The sequence below is a fragment of the Erpetoichthys calabaricus genome, chromosome 2 (genome assembly GCF_900747795.2).
Source record: "Erpetoichthys calabaricus chromosome 2, fErpCal1.3, whole genome shotgun sequence".
Lineage (NCBI taxonomy): Eukaryota > Metazoa > Chordata > Cladistia > Polypteriformes > Polypteridae > Erpetoichthys > Erpetoichthys calabaricus.
Genome location: NC_041395.2, coordinates 104325021 through 104338861, shown reverse-complemented (window position 1 = coordinate 104338861; position 13841 = coordinate 104325021). Strand labels below are relative to the sequence as shown.

Below are 13841 nucleotides of genomic sequence, written 5' to 3'. Positions count from 1 at the left end.
TGGTACACTGGTTTGGTTTTGAGGACTTTTTCTTGAGCCTTGCCATTCCTGACATAATGCAGCGTTACTGTGAGGTAATGATCTTGACTAAAACTTGCCCATCCATCTGCAGTGACGGCTGCCTTCAACACATGTTTCAGCTCAGAAATGGAAACGGATGAAACATCTGGTAAGAGGAGAACACGCAAATTTGACATTCCCTGACTTAGCATACAATTAAACACATTCACTTACCGAAAATCGGGGGGCATCTACTGTGGCAAATGGGTGCAAGCCTTTTACCACAAACTTAGTCACTGCTCGGTGACATTCGTCTATCCTGGCCTGTGTCATTTTACTTTTCCCCGCCTCTGTGAAAGGAGAAGCTACCGGTAGACTGCAGCGAGAACTGCCAGCATCTGAGACAGCCAGACTCTGTCTGTCTCTCTCGTCATGGTCATCTAAATGCAATGCACAATAATAGCAGGTTTTGCAATAAGGCAAATCGCGCTAACATAATATGCAATGTTAGTTGATTAGTTACCTGCCGTATTAACGGGAGAGGACCTGCAAACGTTACCGCTGCTGCTGGGTTGAGATTCACTAGTCCGGAGCGGATCAAAAACACAACATTCATTTAAGGTTATCGCGTGTTTTGTGTGCAAATGCTTTTGCATATTCATAGTGTTTCCTCCCTTTGATTAAATATCTACTTTGCAAGTTGCCCTGTTGTCATCCTTTCTCGTAAAGTATAACCAAACTTTTGAGCATTTGTGCCGCTTAGGCGCCATGTTTCCTGCTGGGTAAATGACGCTACGCAACGCGGTGACGTCATTCGAGGCGACTGGAATCGATAGGGGAATCGTTTGCAAAAATGGCAAGCAATTCCAAGGAATTGAAACAGTGGGAACCGGTTCTCAACAAGAACCAGTTTTCGATGCCCATCCCTAGGCCAGACAGAACCACTCCTTAGTAAAAGGCACATGGCAGCCTGCCTGGAGTTTGCCAAAAGGCACCTGAAGGACTCTCAGACCATGAGAAAAAAAATCTCTGGTCTGATGAGACAAAGATTGAACTCTTTGGTGTGAATGCCAGGCATCACTTTTGGAGGAAACCTGGCACCATCCCTACAGTGATGGTGGTGGCAGCATCATGTTGTGGGGATGTTTTTCAGTGGCAGGGACTGGGAGACTAGTCAGGATAAAGGGAAAGATGACTGTAGCAATGTACGGAGACATCCTGGATGAAAACCTGCTCCAGAGCGCTCTTGACCTCAGACTGGGGCAGCGGTTCATCTTTCAGCAGGACAACGACCCTAAGCACACAGCCAAGATATCAAAGGAGTGGCTTCAGGACAATTCTGTGAATGTCCTTGAGTGGCCCAGCCAGAGCCTAGACTTGAATCCGATTGAACATCTCTGGAGAGATCTTAAAATGGCTGTGCACCGACGCTTCCCATCCAACCTGATGGAGCTTGAGAGGTGCTGCAAAGAGAAATGGGCGAAACTGGCCAAGGATAGGTGTGCCAAGCTTGTGGCATCATATTCAACAAGACTTGAGTCTGTAATTGCTGCCAAAGATGCATCGACAAAGTATTGAGTAAAGGCTGTGAATACTTATGTACATGTGATTTCTCAGTTTTTTTATTTTTAATAAATTTGCAAAAACCTCAAACTTGAAAAACATGAATTGAATCCATTTTGGAATAAGGCTGTAACATAACAAAAGGTGGAAAAAGTGATGCGCTGTGAATACTTTCTGGATGCACTGTACATACCTTTACTGTAAATAACATCCATACAGTATATTTCTGAATACAGTCGTGTCAACTTATGGCAGTATGTCAAATTGGCCTAATGTCAGTCACATAGTGTACCATTCATAGCAATTGAGGCTCTGTGGGTCACCAGTACACACAATAATAAAAATGTTTTATTTATATAATGCCTTTCCCATACTCAAGATGCTTAAAAGAGTAGAGCAATGCTTCTCTGATAGTAGCAGACATTGAAATGTGAGACGGGTGGGGTGGGTTGGGGCAGATGAACAATAATAGCAAAGCAGCAAAAACTCCACAAAAGGCATAGTAGGAGATAGTACAAGGTGCACATTAAAGATATCTACCAGAATTCTGGAGGTTCTAGCATACAAGCACATGCATATAGCGCTGGGTATTATAGGCGTGATTGCACCAAAGCCACAATCCAGGTGATCCTGGAAACATCAGATCACTTCAGTCATTCCCAGTCGAAGCATGTACAGAAGAAATCAACAGCAATCAAGCATATGCATTATAATCAAGGAGGCAGAATATCCCCAGCTCCTTGATCTCTAAGGTGCAGAGAAATAATTTTTGTATATCAAGCATCAGGCAAGAGCAGGCAATCAAAATAAAGTCTCGTTCAGTGAACCACAGAAAGATTCAGTTGTCCCCAAGGTAGCGAGCCCAGTCAAGGCTAAATCCATAAAAATAATCCAAAATCAATGCTATTCAATCCAGTTGCATCCATAAACTATACATACAATAAAAGAAAATAAAAGAAGTGCAAAAAGTGCAAATTTTAATTATAAGTGTTGTTAACATGGAGGAGTGGCAGTAAGATGTATGCGCCAGCATCCCCTCACCTGTTGCCAGTATAGAGAATCACATACTGGTCTTTTAGTCATGGTGCCTGTGTAGGGGAAGGCAGTTTTGAATGAACGTGTAAGAATCAGCCAAGCAAAGCAGGGCCAATTAAAATAAATCTTAAAGGTCTCTCCCAGAGTCAGAATACATACGAGACCCTATGGAATATTATAATAACAAATGTATTACTATTTACAAGGTGTTTCTATCTTCTTCATGTAAAACAAAATTACGAACAATCTGTGCAGATCAGAAACAAAAAGACATACAACCTTTTACTTCCTATTGCTTGTTTTTGTCCATTTCTTGGTTGCAGCATCAGTACAGGAAGGAACACCACTGACAGTTCCATCACCACTTCTGTCGCTGTTTTTATGTACTGTTTTGAGCGTATCATTCTATGACTGGCATCACTGCCACAAGTACGTGATAAGCAAAAGGCGTGTAGCCTTTGCGGCCTGTAGTAGCTGGTTTTAGCAATTTCTGGAGCATAATTACTCTCTCTCTCTTATGGCCTCATCTAGGTCAGGTGTAATTTGACGCATGACTGTGTGTTGCTTGTGATGATTTCACAGCATAACAAGTTTGCATGTCTTGCTGCTTTTGATGTTATCAACAACATTGATAACACCTATGTTTTACAAAGTAATCGATTTACAGTATTTATCTTTTCTTTCTATAATATCTCAAAGAGTTATCATTTCTCACTTTGTGAATGATGCTTTCAAAACTCGTCTCTGAAACCTGCATGGTTTCAGGGTAGGGATATAAATCATTCTTTAAGTAGTCCATTTTTATTCACAAATATGAAATCTATATCTGAAAATAAACCCCAATGAATTCTCAAATTTGTATTTAAAGTTCTAAATAAATTATGCTTTGGTTTCCATGCTGCTCAGTAAAAGATTAAAAAAAAAATATTGAAGAGTTTGATTATCAGAATTGTAGGAGTTACACAAATTTAAAAAGTAATTCTAAACCAAGCAGCCAATTTTGAAAAGAGAAGTTGTTCCAAAATGCAGTTCCTTAACAGAATGTGAAAGAAAAACAAGGTAGTGACAAGGAATTTTGATGTGACATATTTATTTTATCCAAAGCAAAGTTTTGCCTTAGATGTTTATTTTTTTGAATATGTAGGTTTTATGCAATAATCATATTGCTTCATAGCTGCATGATGCCTAAAGCATTTTTAAGTGTTCATTTCCCTATCTTTTTCATTTCCAAAAGTAACTACCAAGTGGTGAACAGCTTCTTATGAGAAACCCAGTACGATTAGTGCATTGGGTTACTGTAAGGTTCATTATCATTGGTATTTTTTTAAAGAAGGTAATTGATTTATTTATTTATTTATTTTTACAGCCGACAGTATTACTTGCATTTTTGCAGAAGGAGATCCACCAAGGATGTAGTTGCCACGAAAAAACTATATTTCCATTTATAAAGTATTTGTAATATTTTGATATAAGGCCAAATTTTATTGAAAGCTTACAGTGTTTGTTTTTGAGTGGGTTGAATGCCGTGAGTATGGGTGGGTGTGTGATTCTTTGTTTGGGCAGTGATCTTGTCAAAGCACGTCCTCATTGGTACTTCTGGCATACAAAGCTATTCTGTAGCCCTCTTGCATGGTGTTTTTTGGAAGGCAGTTACATAAGGTTTAAGGTGTCTAAGGATATACTATACACGCACATACTTCTGCCCCATGGGAATGTGTGGTTTCATTATTTAGTTGCAAGACTCTCATTATCAAGAGTCAGAACACTGGTAACATCTAAATCCCATCAGAACCAAAACACACTATATTGTAATTTTTTTCCCCTTGTTTTTTATTTATTTTTTTAAGAAGTGGTAGGAACAAGTCTCTTATAGACACATAACCTTGTAAATAAGTTTATTTATGCTGTGGTCAAAGGTGGAATTCGATGATAAAAATTTTTTATAGTTTCACAGCTGCTTTCTTAATTTCATATTGCATTGCATGTAGGACATACAGTGTTTAGCTTTGCTATTTCCTGATACAGAGTTGTGGGTTCAAATCCTGCACCTCACATTTGTCTATTTGAAATAGGTACATTCTCTCCTACACATGTTTGTATTGTTGTTTCTGGTCCTAAACAAGATTGCCGAGACTAAAGCTGATTCTGACACCAGAAAATTGGATTGCTCTAACAGGAATACTTGCTAATACATTGCTTATTCCATATACACTGTATGGCCAAAACGATGTGGGCAACTCTCCAAATTATTGTTCAGGTGTTTCAGCCACATCCATTGTTAACAAGTGCTTACAATCATGTTCAAAGCCATGCAATTTCCTTTGCAAACATTGGCAGTAGAATGAAGATCACAGTGACTTTAAAATGTTACACTGCCATAGGATGCAGACTTTGCCAGTATGTGAAATTTCTTCTCTGTTAGATCTGCTTTGGTCAACTATTATTTTGAAGTGGAAGAGTCTAGGAGCACCAACACTAAACCACAAAATCTTTGCATAAAGTTCACAATGAAAGCAGTATATGCCACAAAATATGAGTTCGCTTTGGGCAACAAATACACTGTGCATTTCCCATAATGTAAATTTTAATCTTTTGGCAGGTTATTCTTAAAAACACTGAGAACACTCCTTATGTGGTAAAGGATGTGTACTGTATTTATATGTTGTAGGCTGCTGCAATTGAGGAAAGATTAATGCCCAGAGAAAGCTGTGACAAACACAAATTGAGAGTAGCATGGTCTCTTGTGGCATGCAGACTGATAGTGAAATTTTCCAAGTTAAGTCCTGCACCTCCAGTAATACAGTAAGCAGCTGATAACATTGTTACAGGCGGTGTTGAATTTTACAGTTTGTTCCAGTCAGGTATGGAAACCTGTTGCAAAGTTAGTGAAACTCATGATGACAGATTTCAATGCAGACAGTTCAATTTGGGTAATGATGTGGTGCTGTCTCAACAGTACACACAGGCAGAGTGTGTTTTGTAGGACAGCAACGCCTTACCAGAATATTAATTTGGTCCTCTTTCGGAGAACTGTATGAACATTTCTCTGGTAGAACTGGTAGATATGACCGAATTAAGTCCGAATTGCTAGAAATGACCAGCGTATATGCTACTTTGGCCAGCCATTTCACGAAGTGGCGAGAACTCCCTGGCCAAAATCCGATGCGCTTATGTAAGACTGTCCGCTCAAGGTGCGAAGATGCTTAAAAACTTTCAGATGCAGATTCAGAAGTGAGTTTTCCATTCTGCACGAGAAACTGCTCAATGTGGGTCTTGTTCAGAAAGCGGACACCACTTAATACGGCCTTCCCCTCGTCCAAACACTAACCTTAAGGTCAATCAAATAGGTCCCTGATGTTAAGTCACTATTTTAGGGCTAAAATGATAACAGAAATATGAAATCTATTTATATACCTAATCTTAATTATTGTGAAACAACCAAGTGGCGTCTGCTTTCTGAACAAGAGCCGCCAAGGCTACACTCGATGCAATTGCACTAATAAGTGCGCAACAAATTGCTGCTCGTGCCTTTTTTCTTCCGACTTTGGCTGATCGCCCCGTGCCATTTCACAAACTGGCTGGCCAAATCCTGAAATCGAGGAAAAGATCAGACATTGGCCGGTCAATTTACAGCGACATTGGCCATTTCCCAATTTGGCCGGATACTTCCTGCTTTGTCTGATTTCGGGTTTTGCCGTAACATTTATTTATATGTCTGGTTGGTCTATTTGGATCAGGCTCAGGCGGGTTCAAAAATGTCTTCTTCAACTGAGTGTTCTAAAGCTTGTGTTGAAAATGTCAGTGTGTTTATTATTAATTGTAATTTATAATTGTTCATTTTTAATAAAAGTCTTATTTCTACAGTTGCCTTCCCTTCATTCTTCTTATATATTTACTAAGCTAAAGTCTTATTAGTCTTTCCTCTATTTTCATCATGTGTATGGCATGACTTAGGAATTAGTTCCTCCATTTCCCTTGCTGTTAACAAAATGGCATTTTTAATCACAATGTTTTGTAGATTATGTAAATGTAAAGAATTAATGTTGTTATTGTTATTATTATTTAACTCAGCACGCAGATCCCTTTTGAATTTCAGATCAGTTTAAGAAATGTTTTGGTTCCGGTGCCTTACTAGCCTCCACTGTATTTTTAGGCAAAACATATATGGTTATTTTTCCCCCTCAGATATATTATAATTGTTTCCCAAAATACTGTATTCTCAGACACTTATGGGACTGTGTTAGTCTCCATGTAATGCCAATTTATTTGTACAAATTAATTTAGCAAAATCTTCACCTGCTATTATTAATGAGCTCAGTTGCCAATTCTGAGCCATAACAAATTAGTCCTCATTATTTTAATGTCCAAAAATAAGGGGAATATAGTTGCAAATAAAAATACTGTCATTTCAAGAATTGATGAGAGCAAAAAATGATTAATTATTAATTAAAAAAAAAAAAAAAGTTTAGATTCCTGAGTAACTGTGATGTACTGGTAATAAAGAATAGTGTCTCAAATGTATGAGAAGATAACCTCCAAGGGTCTGTAACCGTGAGAAAATTCGTTTTTCAAGGCAGCTTTTTCTGTTGTAGTTACAATCTATCCAAAGAAGGATTTTATTTGCATTGTTATGTTTGCTTTTCTTTGTAAGTTTATGAGAACTCATATATGGAAAGATGGAATATTCCATTCTTTTTCATCCCAGTTGTGCACATATACTGTTTATTAGCCAGAATTGATCCATCCATCCATCCATCCATCCATTCATTTTCCAACCCGCTGAATCTGAACACAGGGTCACGGGGGTCTGCTGAAGCCAATCCCAGCCAACACAGGGCACAAGGCAGGAACCAATCCCGGGCAGGGTGCCAACCCACTGCAGGACACACACAAACACACCAAGCACACACTAGAATCGCCAATCCACCTAACCTGCTTGTCTGCATGGACTGTGGGAGGAAACCGGAGCGCCCGGAGGAAACCCACGCAGACACGGGGAGAACATGCAAACTCCATGCAGGGAGTACCCGGGAAGCGAACCCAGGTCTCCCAACTGCGAGGCAGCAGCGCTACCCACTGCGCCACCGTGCCGCCCCAGAATTAATCCACAAACTCTATCTATCTATCTATCTATCTATCTATCTATCTATCTATCTATCTATCTATCTATCTATCTATCTATCTAATCGAGCCTTTTGTTAATTATGAATTATAGTGGTTTACTTATATGCAGTATATTTGTATGGGAGTGAAAAAAGTGTAATTTGGGTGTTTATATTGAAAATAATCTTTTCAATCTATTGACTGCAGTCCATTAGAAACTTTTCATATCGTTTTGTGCTAATTTTGTAAGTAAATGTGATGGCTTTCTGTTAAAGTATGTAGTAGCTTGGGTATTTTTGTAGTTGTACCTTGTTATTAAAATCTTAAGTTTGACTTTGCACATGGAATTCTAAAAATGTTATGTTATAAATTTATTTGTATGAAATGTTGCATGCTGAATGGTTTTTCTGTTTTAAAGGTATACAATGAACAAATTCGAGATCTCCTTGTGAATTCTGGACCCCTAGCTGTTCGTGAAGATAGTATTAAAGGAGTTGTTGTCCAGGGTCTGTCGTTACTTCAGGTATGAGGCTCTGAAGTTATTTGCTGTCTGGTAATTAAACATATGAGCTTCATCTAAACAGTTTTTTCCTGTTGGTGATCAATGATAATTATAAAGAGATTTTATTAGCGATAGTTTGTTAAAACTAATCATTACCACCCTTTTGCAATAATTATCCTTTTGTGTTCTTATTTTTTTAGCCTAAATCTGCAGAGCAGATCCTTGAAATGTTAGATTATGGAAATAAAAATAGAACGCAACATCCAACTGATGTGAATGCCTCCTCGTCACGATCCCATGCGGTATTTCAGGTAAATGGAAGTTAAGTGTAATTTATGAGAAAACCTAGGCTAAAAGTTATAGACTTTAGTGACTAAAGATAAAACAATGATATAAAAATCTCAGATCATCCCACACTTGTATCAATGTGATGTCAATATACAGTATATACATATTCTGAAGTGTTTTTTTTTTTTTTTTTTTTTTTATATATAAATTATGACAATGTTTAAGCAAGTCAGCCATTGTTGTATATTCTTTAAATTTGGTCATGGACTTGTTTTACTAATTCAAACTGACTAGGAGGCTTCTAATTTTAGTGTTTTACTCCAAGAGATTTCTAGGTTTTTCCATGTGTTGATAGCCTGCCTGCTTGTCCCTTTCTATGTCTGCATTCATATCTTTTCTGTGATAAAGTTAGTTTCACGAGTTTTATCTTATTGCAGTATTGTTCATTATATTACAATTGATATTGAAGACATTAATATAGCAATGGTAGAAGCTCCCAAAAGAAAAAAAATATATACAGTATATATATAATTTTTTTTTCTGTTTTTCTGATAAGTCTGCTTTATGCATTTTAAACACAGTCTTGCATTTTATCTTACTTAAATAGTTGTCTTTATTCCGTAAAACAGATATATTTAAGGCAGCAAAGCAAAACTGCCAACATTAATCAAAATATCAAAATTGCAAAGATGAGCCTGATTGATCTTGCTGGATCAGAGAGGGTCAGTGCCACTAATACCAAAGGAGCAAGGTTACGAGAGGGAGCCAATATAAATCGGTCACTGCTGGCCTTAGGAAATGTCATCAATGCTCTTGCAGATCCAAAGGTAAGTGCCATTTTGAGAATTCATCTCTTTCATAGATACTAGATCTCCATTTGTGTCAGTAATTGACAAAGCACGATATTACTTCCTAATGAAGTTAGATACAAGCATTTTCTTTAATTGCCCACTCATAATGTTAGTTGTATTATTTTATCATGATTGCACTCATAGCAAAATTTAGTAAAATCATTACTCAGATTTATAAAAGAGAAAGTAAACAATTGCAATAGTAATACCATAATATTAATAAAAATATAAGTCACAGAGAAAATGGGAGAAAATGCTCTTTTAAATCTTCCTTTAAATAGAATTCTATTGGTGATTGATTAGCCCAATGTTTATATTAGACAGTGGTCCATGTGTAAATGTTTTTGAAACTAAAATAGGCACCTGATTTCTGAAACAGTGATTTAAACAAAATATACATGTGTTCAGACTTTTCAAAAAACCAATAACTTGATAATTATAAGTGATAGGAAATGCCGGAATTTCATAGAACGTGTTCACTTTCTTTGAAATAATGTTTTTGCTGCCTATTCATTTGTATTTTATTAATTTTTCCCTGATAGTTATGATAGCTAAGTAAATTGTGTTGACCATTTCAGCTGTTTTTGTATTGTATAGTATTCTTTAATAATTTTCCTGAATTTCTTAAAGCAAGTTTCACTCCCGAAATATTTTATTAGTTTTGATGATTGAGTTATACTTTTAAATTGATAATATTACATTATTTTTCTTTTACAAATTGCTTTTGTTTATCAAATTTATGTAAAATGATACATTTTAGTGGTGAGCCTTAACATAAAGTTAGTATAGTACAGAGCCTTTTCAGGGCCTGATTGAATTTGGCATTTTTTCCCCTTCATTATTACTGAAGAGAACTTGGTTCTTAACTGTTTTAGTGTCATACGCAAACTGCATCCAAAGTTCTAGCTTTGCACTTGGATTGAAAAGTCAAATGTCAACGTATCGGGTTCCATTTTCCATATGAATATGCAATTTTATTTTATCATTTTGAAATATCTTTTTCCCTTTTCTGCATTGAATATTTATTGGTTTTGATCATTGGTATATTTGTCATTTTATTCATGCTAATTATACAGCTGTACAACTGAATGTTTTTCTTTTTTGTTTTAAAACATATGTTTCATTATTTCTGTTGTAGACTCTGGTCTGTATGCGTAATAAAAGAGAAAGAAAAACATGCTGCCAGTATGGGAGGAGTTACTAATTCAGGTTTTAGCTAAATTCAAGTGTTTTTTTGGATTGCTTTTCATTCTATGTCATCTTTTAAAGCGGTGGTAAATCCCATGTCACTTTACAAATGTGGCCATTAATTCTTCTGCTGTATGAGATATAATTTGATATAGAAATTGTGGTTTATAGTCTATTTCTCGTTAAGACTTTGTATAGAGTTCAGTCCAGATCTTTTAAACCCTGAGGCTTGGGCCTATGTTAACTGAGAATTTTCTTAATACAGTGATTATTTTTTTGCAGTGGATTATCACAAAACAAATATACTGAATACATTAGTAATATTCTTCCAATTAGCTCAACGATTATAGGAGCAACACCTCTGTGGTATTATAGATGTTACACTGCTCATAATATTTTAATTTGTTATTTTTTTAAGATGTCTGGCTGTGCTCTACAGTGTAAATGTATATTCACACTCTGAAAACATGTTTACATTTCTTAGGTTTCTTTTTATCATGGTAGATTCACATTTCTTGTCAGGCTTTTTTTTATCCCCTTATCAAATTACTTTGGATGTTGTGGCAGCCTTATAACATGGCACAGTTTTTTCTTTTTAATGAGACAAAAGTGTACAACATCTCCTTAGCTTTGAACAAAGTAGAGTCTGGGGAGAAACTAAGACAAGAAGTTTGCTTTTCAATGCTGAGAATTTTAGAAGAATTCTGGTAAATAATGAAATGTGCTCTTAAGGTCACAGGTTGAAAATTAAAATTGTAATGAAGATGGAATACACTTCTTTTGTATAGAGGACAGTGGGAGTTTAGAACAATGTTCATGGTCATATTGTTAAAGCAAATTTCCAGGTGATATTTCAGATCAATCTACTAATTCACCGAGCCAGATAGACTAAGTGGTCCATGCTTTATAAAACTTTAAGAAAGCTAAAGTGAAATATTTAGTGAAATAAAGTTATTTTATGTTAGCTGTTTTCATTTAATATATGTTAAAAGGCTCATAGCTCTCTCTCTTTTTTTTTGTAGAAACTTATCTTGAATTCACTTGAAGTGTAAAGTTAAATTGAATAATATTTATAAAATATGTGAATATTTGGCTCTATTAAGATGTACATACCAAAACCATAAAACCCTGTCCAAATTTCTCCCAATAACATTTGTTAAGCATTTTTACTAACTCTGAAGAAGTGTACTTCTTTCCTCAAGTATAAAACTCTTAACCTTCCATCAATGGTTAATACACAGAGAAACAATCTGAGCTCCCAAAGGATCCTATCGTTTTATGTTAAATTATTTCTTATTAGATATAATCTCTACTTTGTGACTTTTGGAATATTATTAAACAAGGCTTGTTTTTATTTTTAATGAACCTACTCTCCAGTGATTTTTTTTTTTTTTTTAAGAACGTTATTTATGAATATAACAATGCTGTAATGATTACAACTCCTCATACAGTTAATGCTTTACAGAAATTGATGCCCTCAGGACTTCTATATCAGGTGACCTTTGTTTGAAAGCATCTTAAATTGTTGTTCCAGTGAATCCAGTGGTTGTAAATAGTGGGTCTCTTGGGTTGTGTTGTAAATGGAGATCGACAGGTCTAATTTAATGTTTTTGAAGCTGTTCAGAACTAGTGAGCAATTTAACTCTTCTCACACGTAATGAGTACATTCTGTAGGGAATGTTCAGGTTGCAGTCCCTATTTCAAACAGGTAAGGGTTAAATAAGGTGGTTGAATTTTAAAAAACAAAAAATGATGTTCTTTTAACTGCCATTCTCCTAAGTATTATAACAGGTGACGGAAACCATACTCTGTATGTACACTTGGGGGTATATTAACAGCTTGGATTTCTGGAGTTTAGCCATTGTAGAGTAGATTACTGTGATTTATAACAAAATGTGTTAATGTTTATTTAAAATAAATGTAAATTGAAGGTTCATTTTACTGCATTTGAACCATTACAAAAATGTAACAACGTAAATTTGAAATTTAAAGGATCAAAATTTAAAATTTATGACTGGGCTATTAAGTAGTCCCAATCACGAAGCAGTGGTTAGTGCAGCTTCCTTATACCACTAGGCAATTTGTCCAAATCCTTACCCAGTTACTGTGTCTGTGGAGTTTGTACACTCTCCCTTTACCTGCATGAATGTTTTTGCTGCCTTCTCCAGTTTCCCAGCTACATACTGAAGAGATGTAGGCTATGCTGATTGGCTGCACTAAATTTGACTGATATAATTTAGTATGCTGTGCATCAGACTGATGTCCTGTCCATTGTTTCCTCTCTTGCTCGCAGTGCTGCCTAGGTAACTTCCATGACCCTGTGATCCTGAATAAGATTAAGTAATGTCAGAAAACTGAAGTAGATTTTGAAAGTGGCTATATTTTACACAGTATTTTTATATAGTTCAACAGCAAATATTTTCCACACAAGTATTTTTTTTTTATATTTAATCAAAGATGTACCATAAGTGTAACATCATTTGATACTGCAATTTGCCAATATTTCACCATTAAACTTTTCCAATCTTAGTTTCTAATGTTTGTGGCTTATTACATTTTGCAATCTGAAAAGTGGAATCTTAGGTTAAGGGAAGGTTTATTTTCCCCATTTTTACATTTGCAAGTTAACTGATAAGATCAAGCAAAACCACTAATATGTAAACAGTTTTTGTTAAACAGATTATATAACATATCTTGCTCCAGCAAAATATAGGAGTATTCCATTCCTGTTGCTGGGAATCTAAAATGAGAAGGCACATGGCATCTGGTGGTAGGTGCTTTTAACAGTTTTTTACTTTACTTCCCATATTTTAAAAAGCTGTTCAACTTCCTGGGACTTTTCAAAAAGATCTCCTATGAAAACAAAGTTCTGCAAAGCCATCAAGAAAAACTTTATTGTGGGGCTGATATTTCATCTCTTTGTATGCATCAATATCCGCTCAACATGCGCCAGCATTGTGATGCTAAAACTCTTTAGAGGAAAGCATGTTTATTTTATTACTCTAGTGTGAAAGAAGTCAGTTTGAAAAGCCACTCCCCTTGGCTGATAGGAATGACGGTAATGAATTGAGCATTAACAATGTACGTGCTAACTAATTCCACGTGCTTCGAAATGCTAAGCTTTACCTGCATTATTGATTTCCAGGAATGACAATAATATTATACAATAATATTTTTACGCAGGATGCATAAATCATTTGTTTACTTACAGTTATACTTGGAAGTTGACAGTTTTCCTGTTAATGCTGTATTCCATGTTTATCTAAGTTTTCACCTTGTCTTCATGCCTAAGAAATAGGCTGCTGCATGGG

At 35.9% G+C, this 13841-nt stretch overlaps 1 protein-coding gene across 1 annotated transcript in view; it reads left to right on the top strand.

The window, feature by feature from the left end:
- The window catches only part of kif18a (kinesin family member 18A), a 123411-nt gene that overhangs the window by 58112 nt on the left and 51458 nt on the right, over positions 1 to 13841 (top strand). The window contains 3 exon segments of the mRNA XM_028794233.2: positions 8120 to 8224; positions 8404 to 8514; positions 9121 to 9318. Coding sequence (XP_028650066.2) covers positions 8120 to 8224; positions 8404 to 8514; positions 9121 to 9318 — 414 coding nt within the window.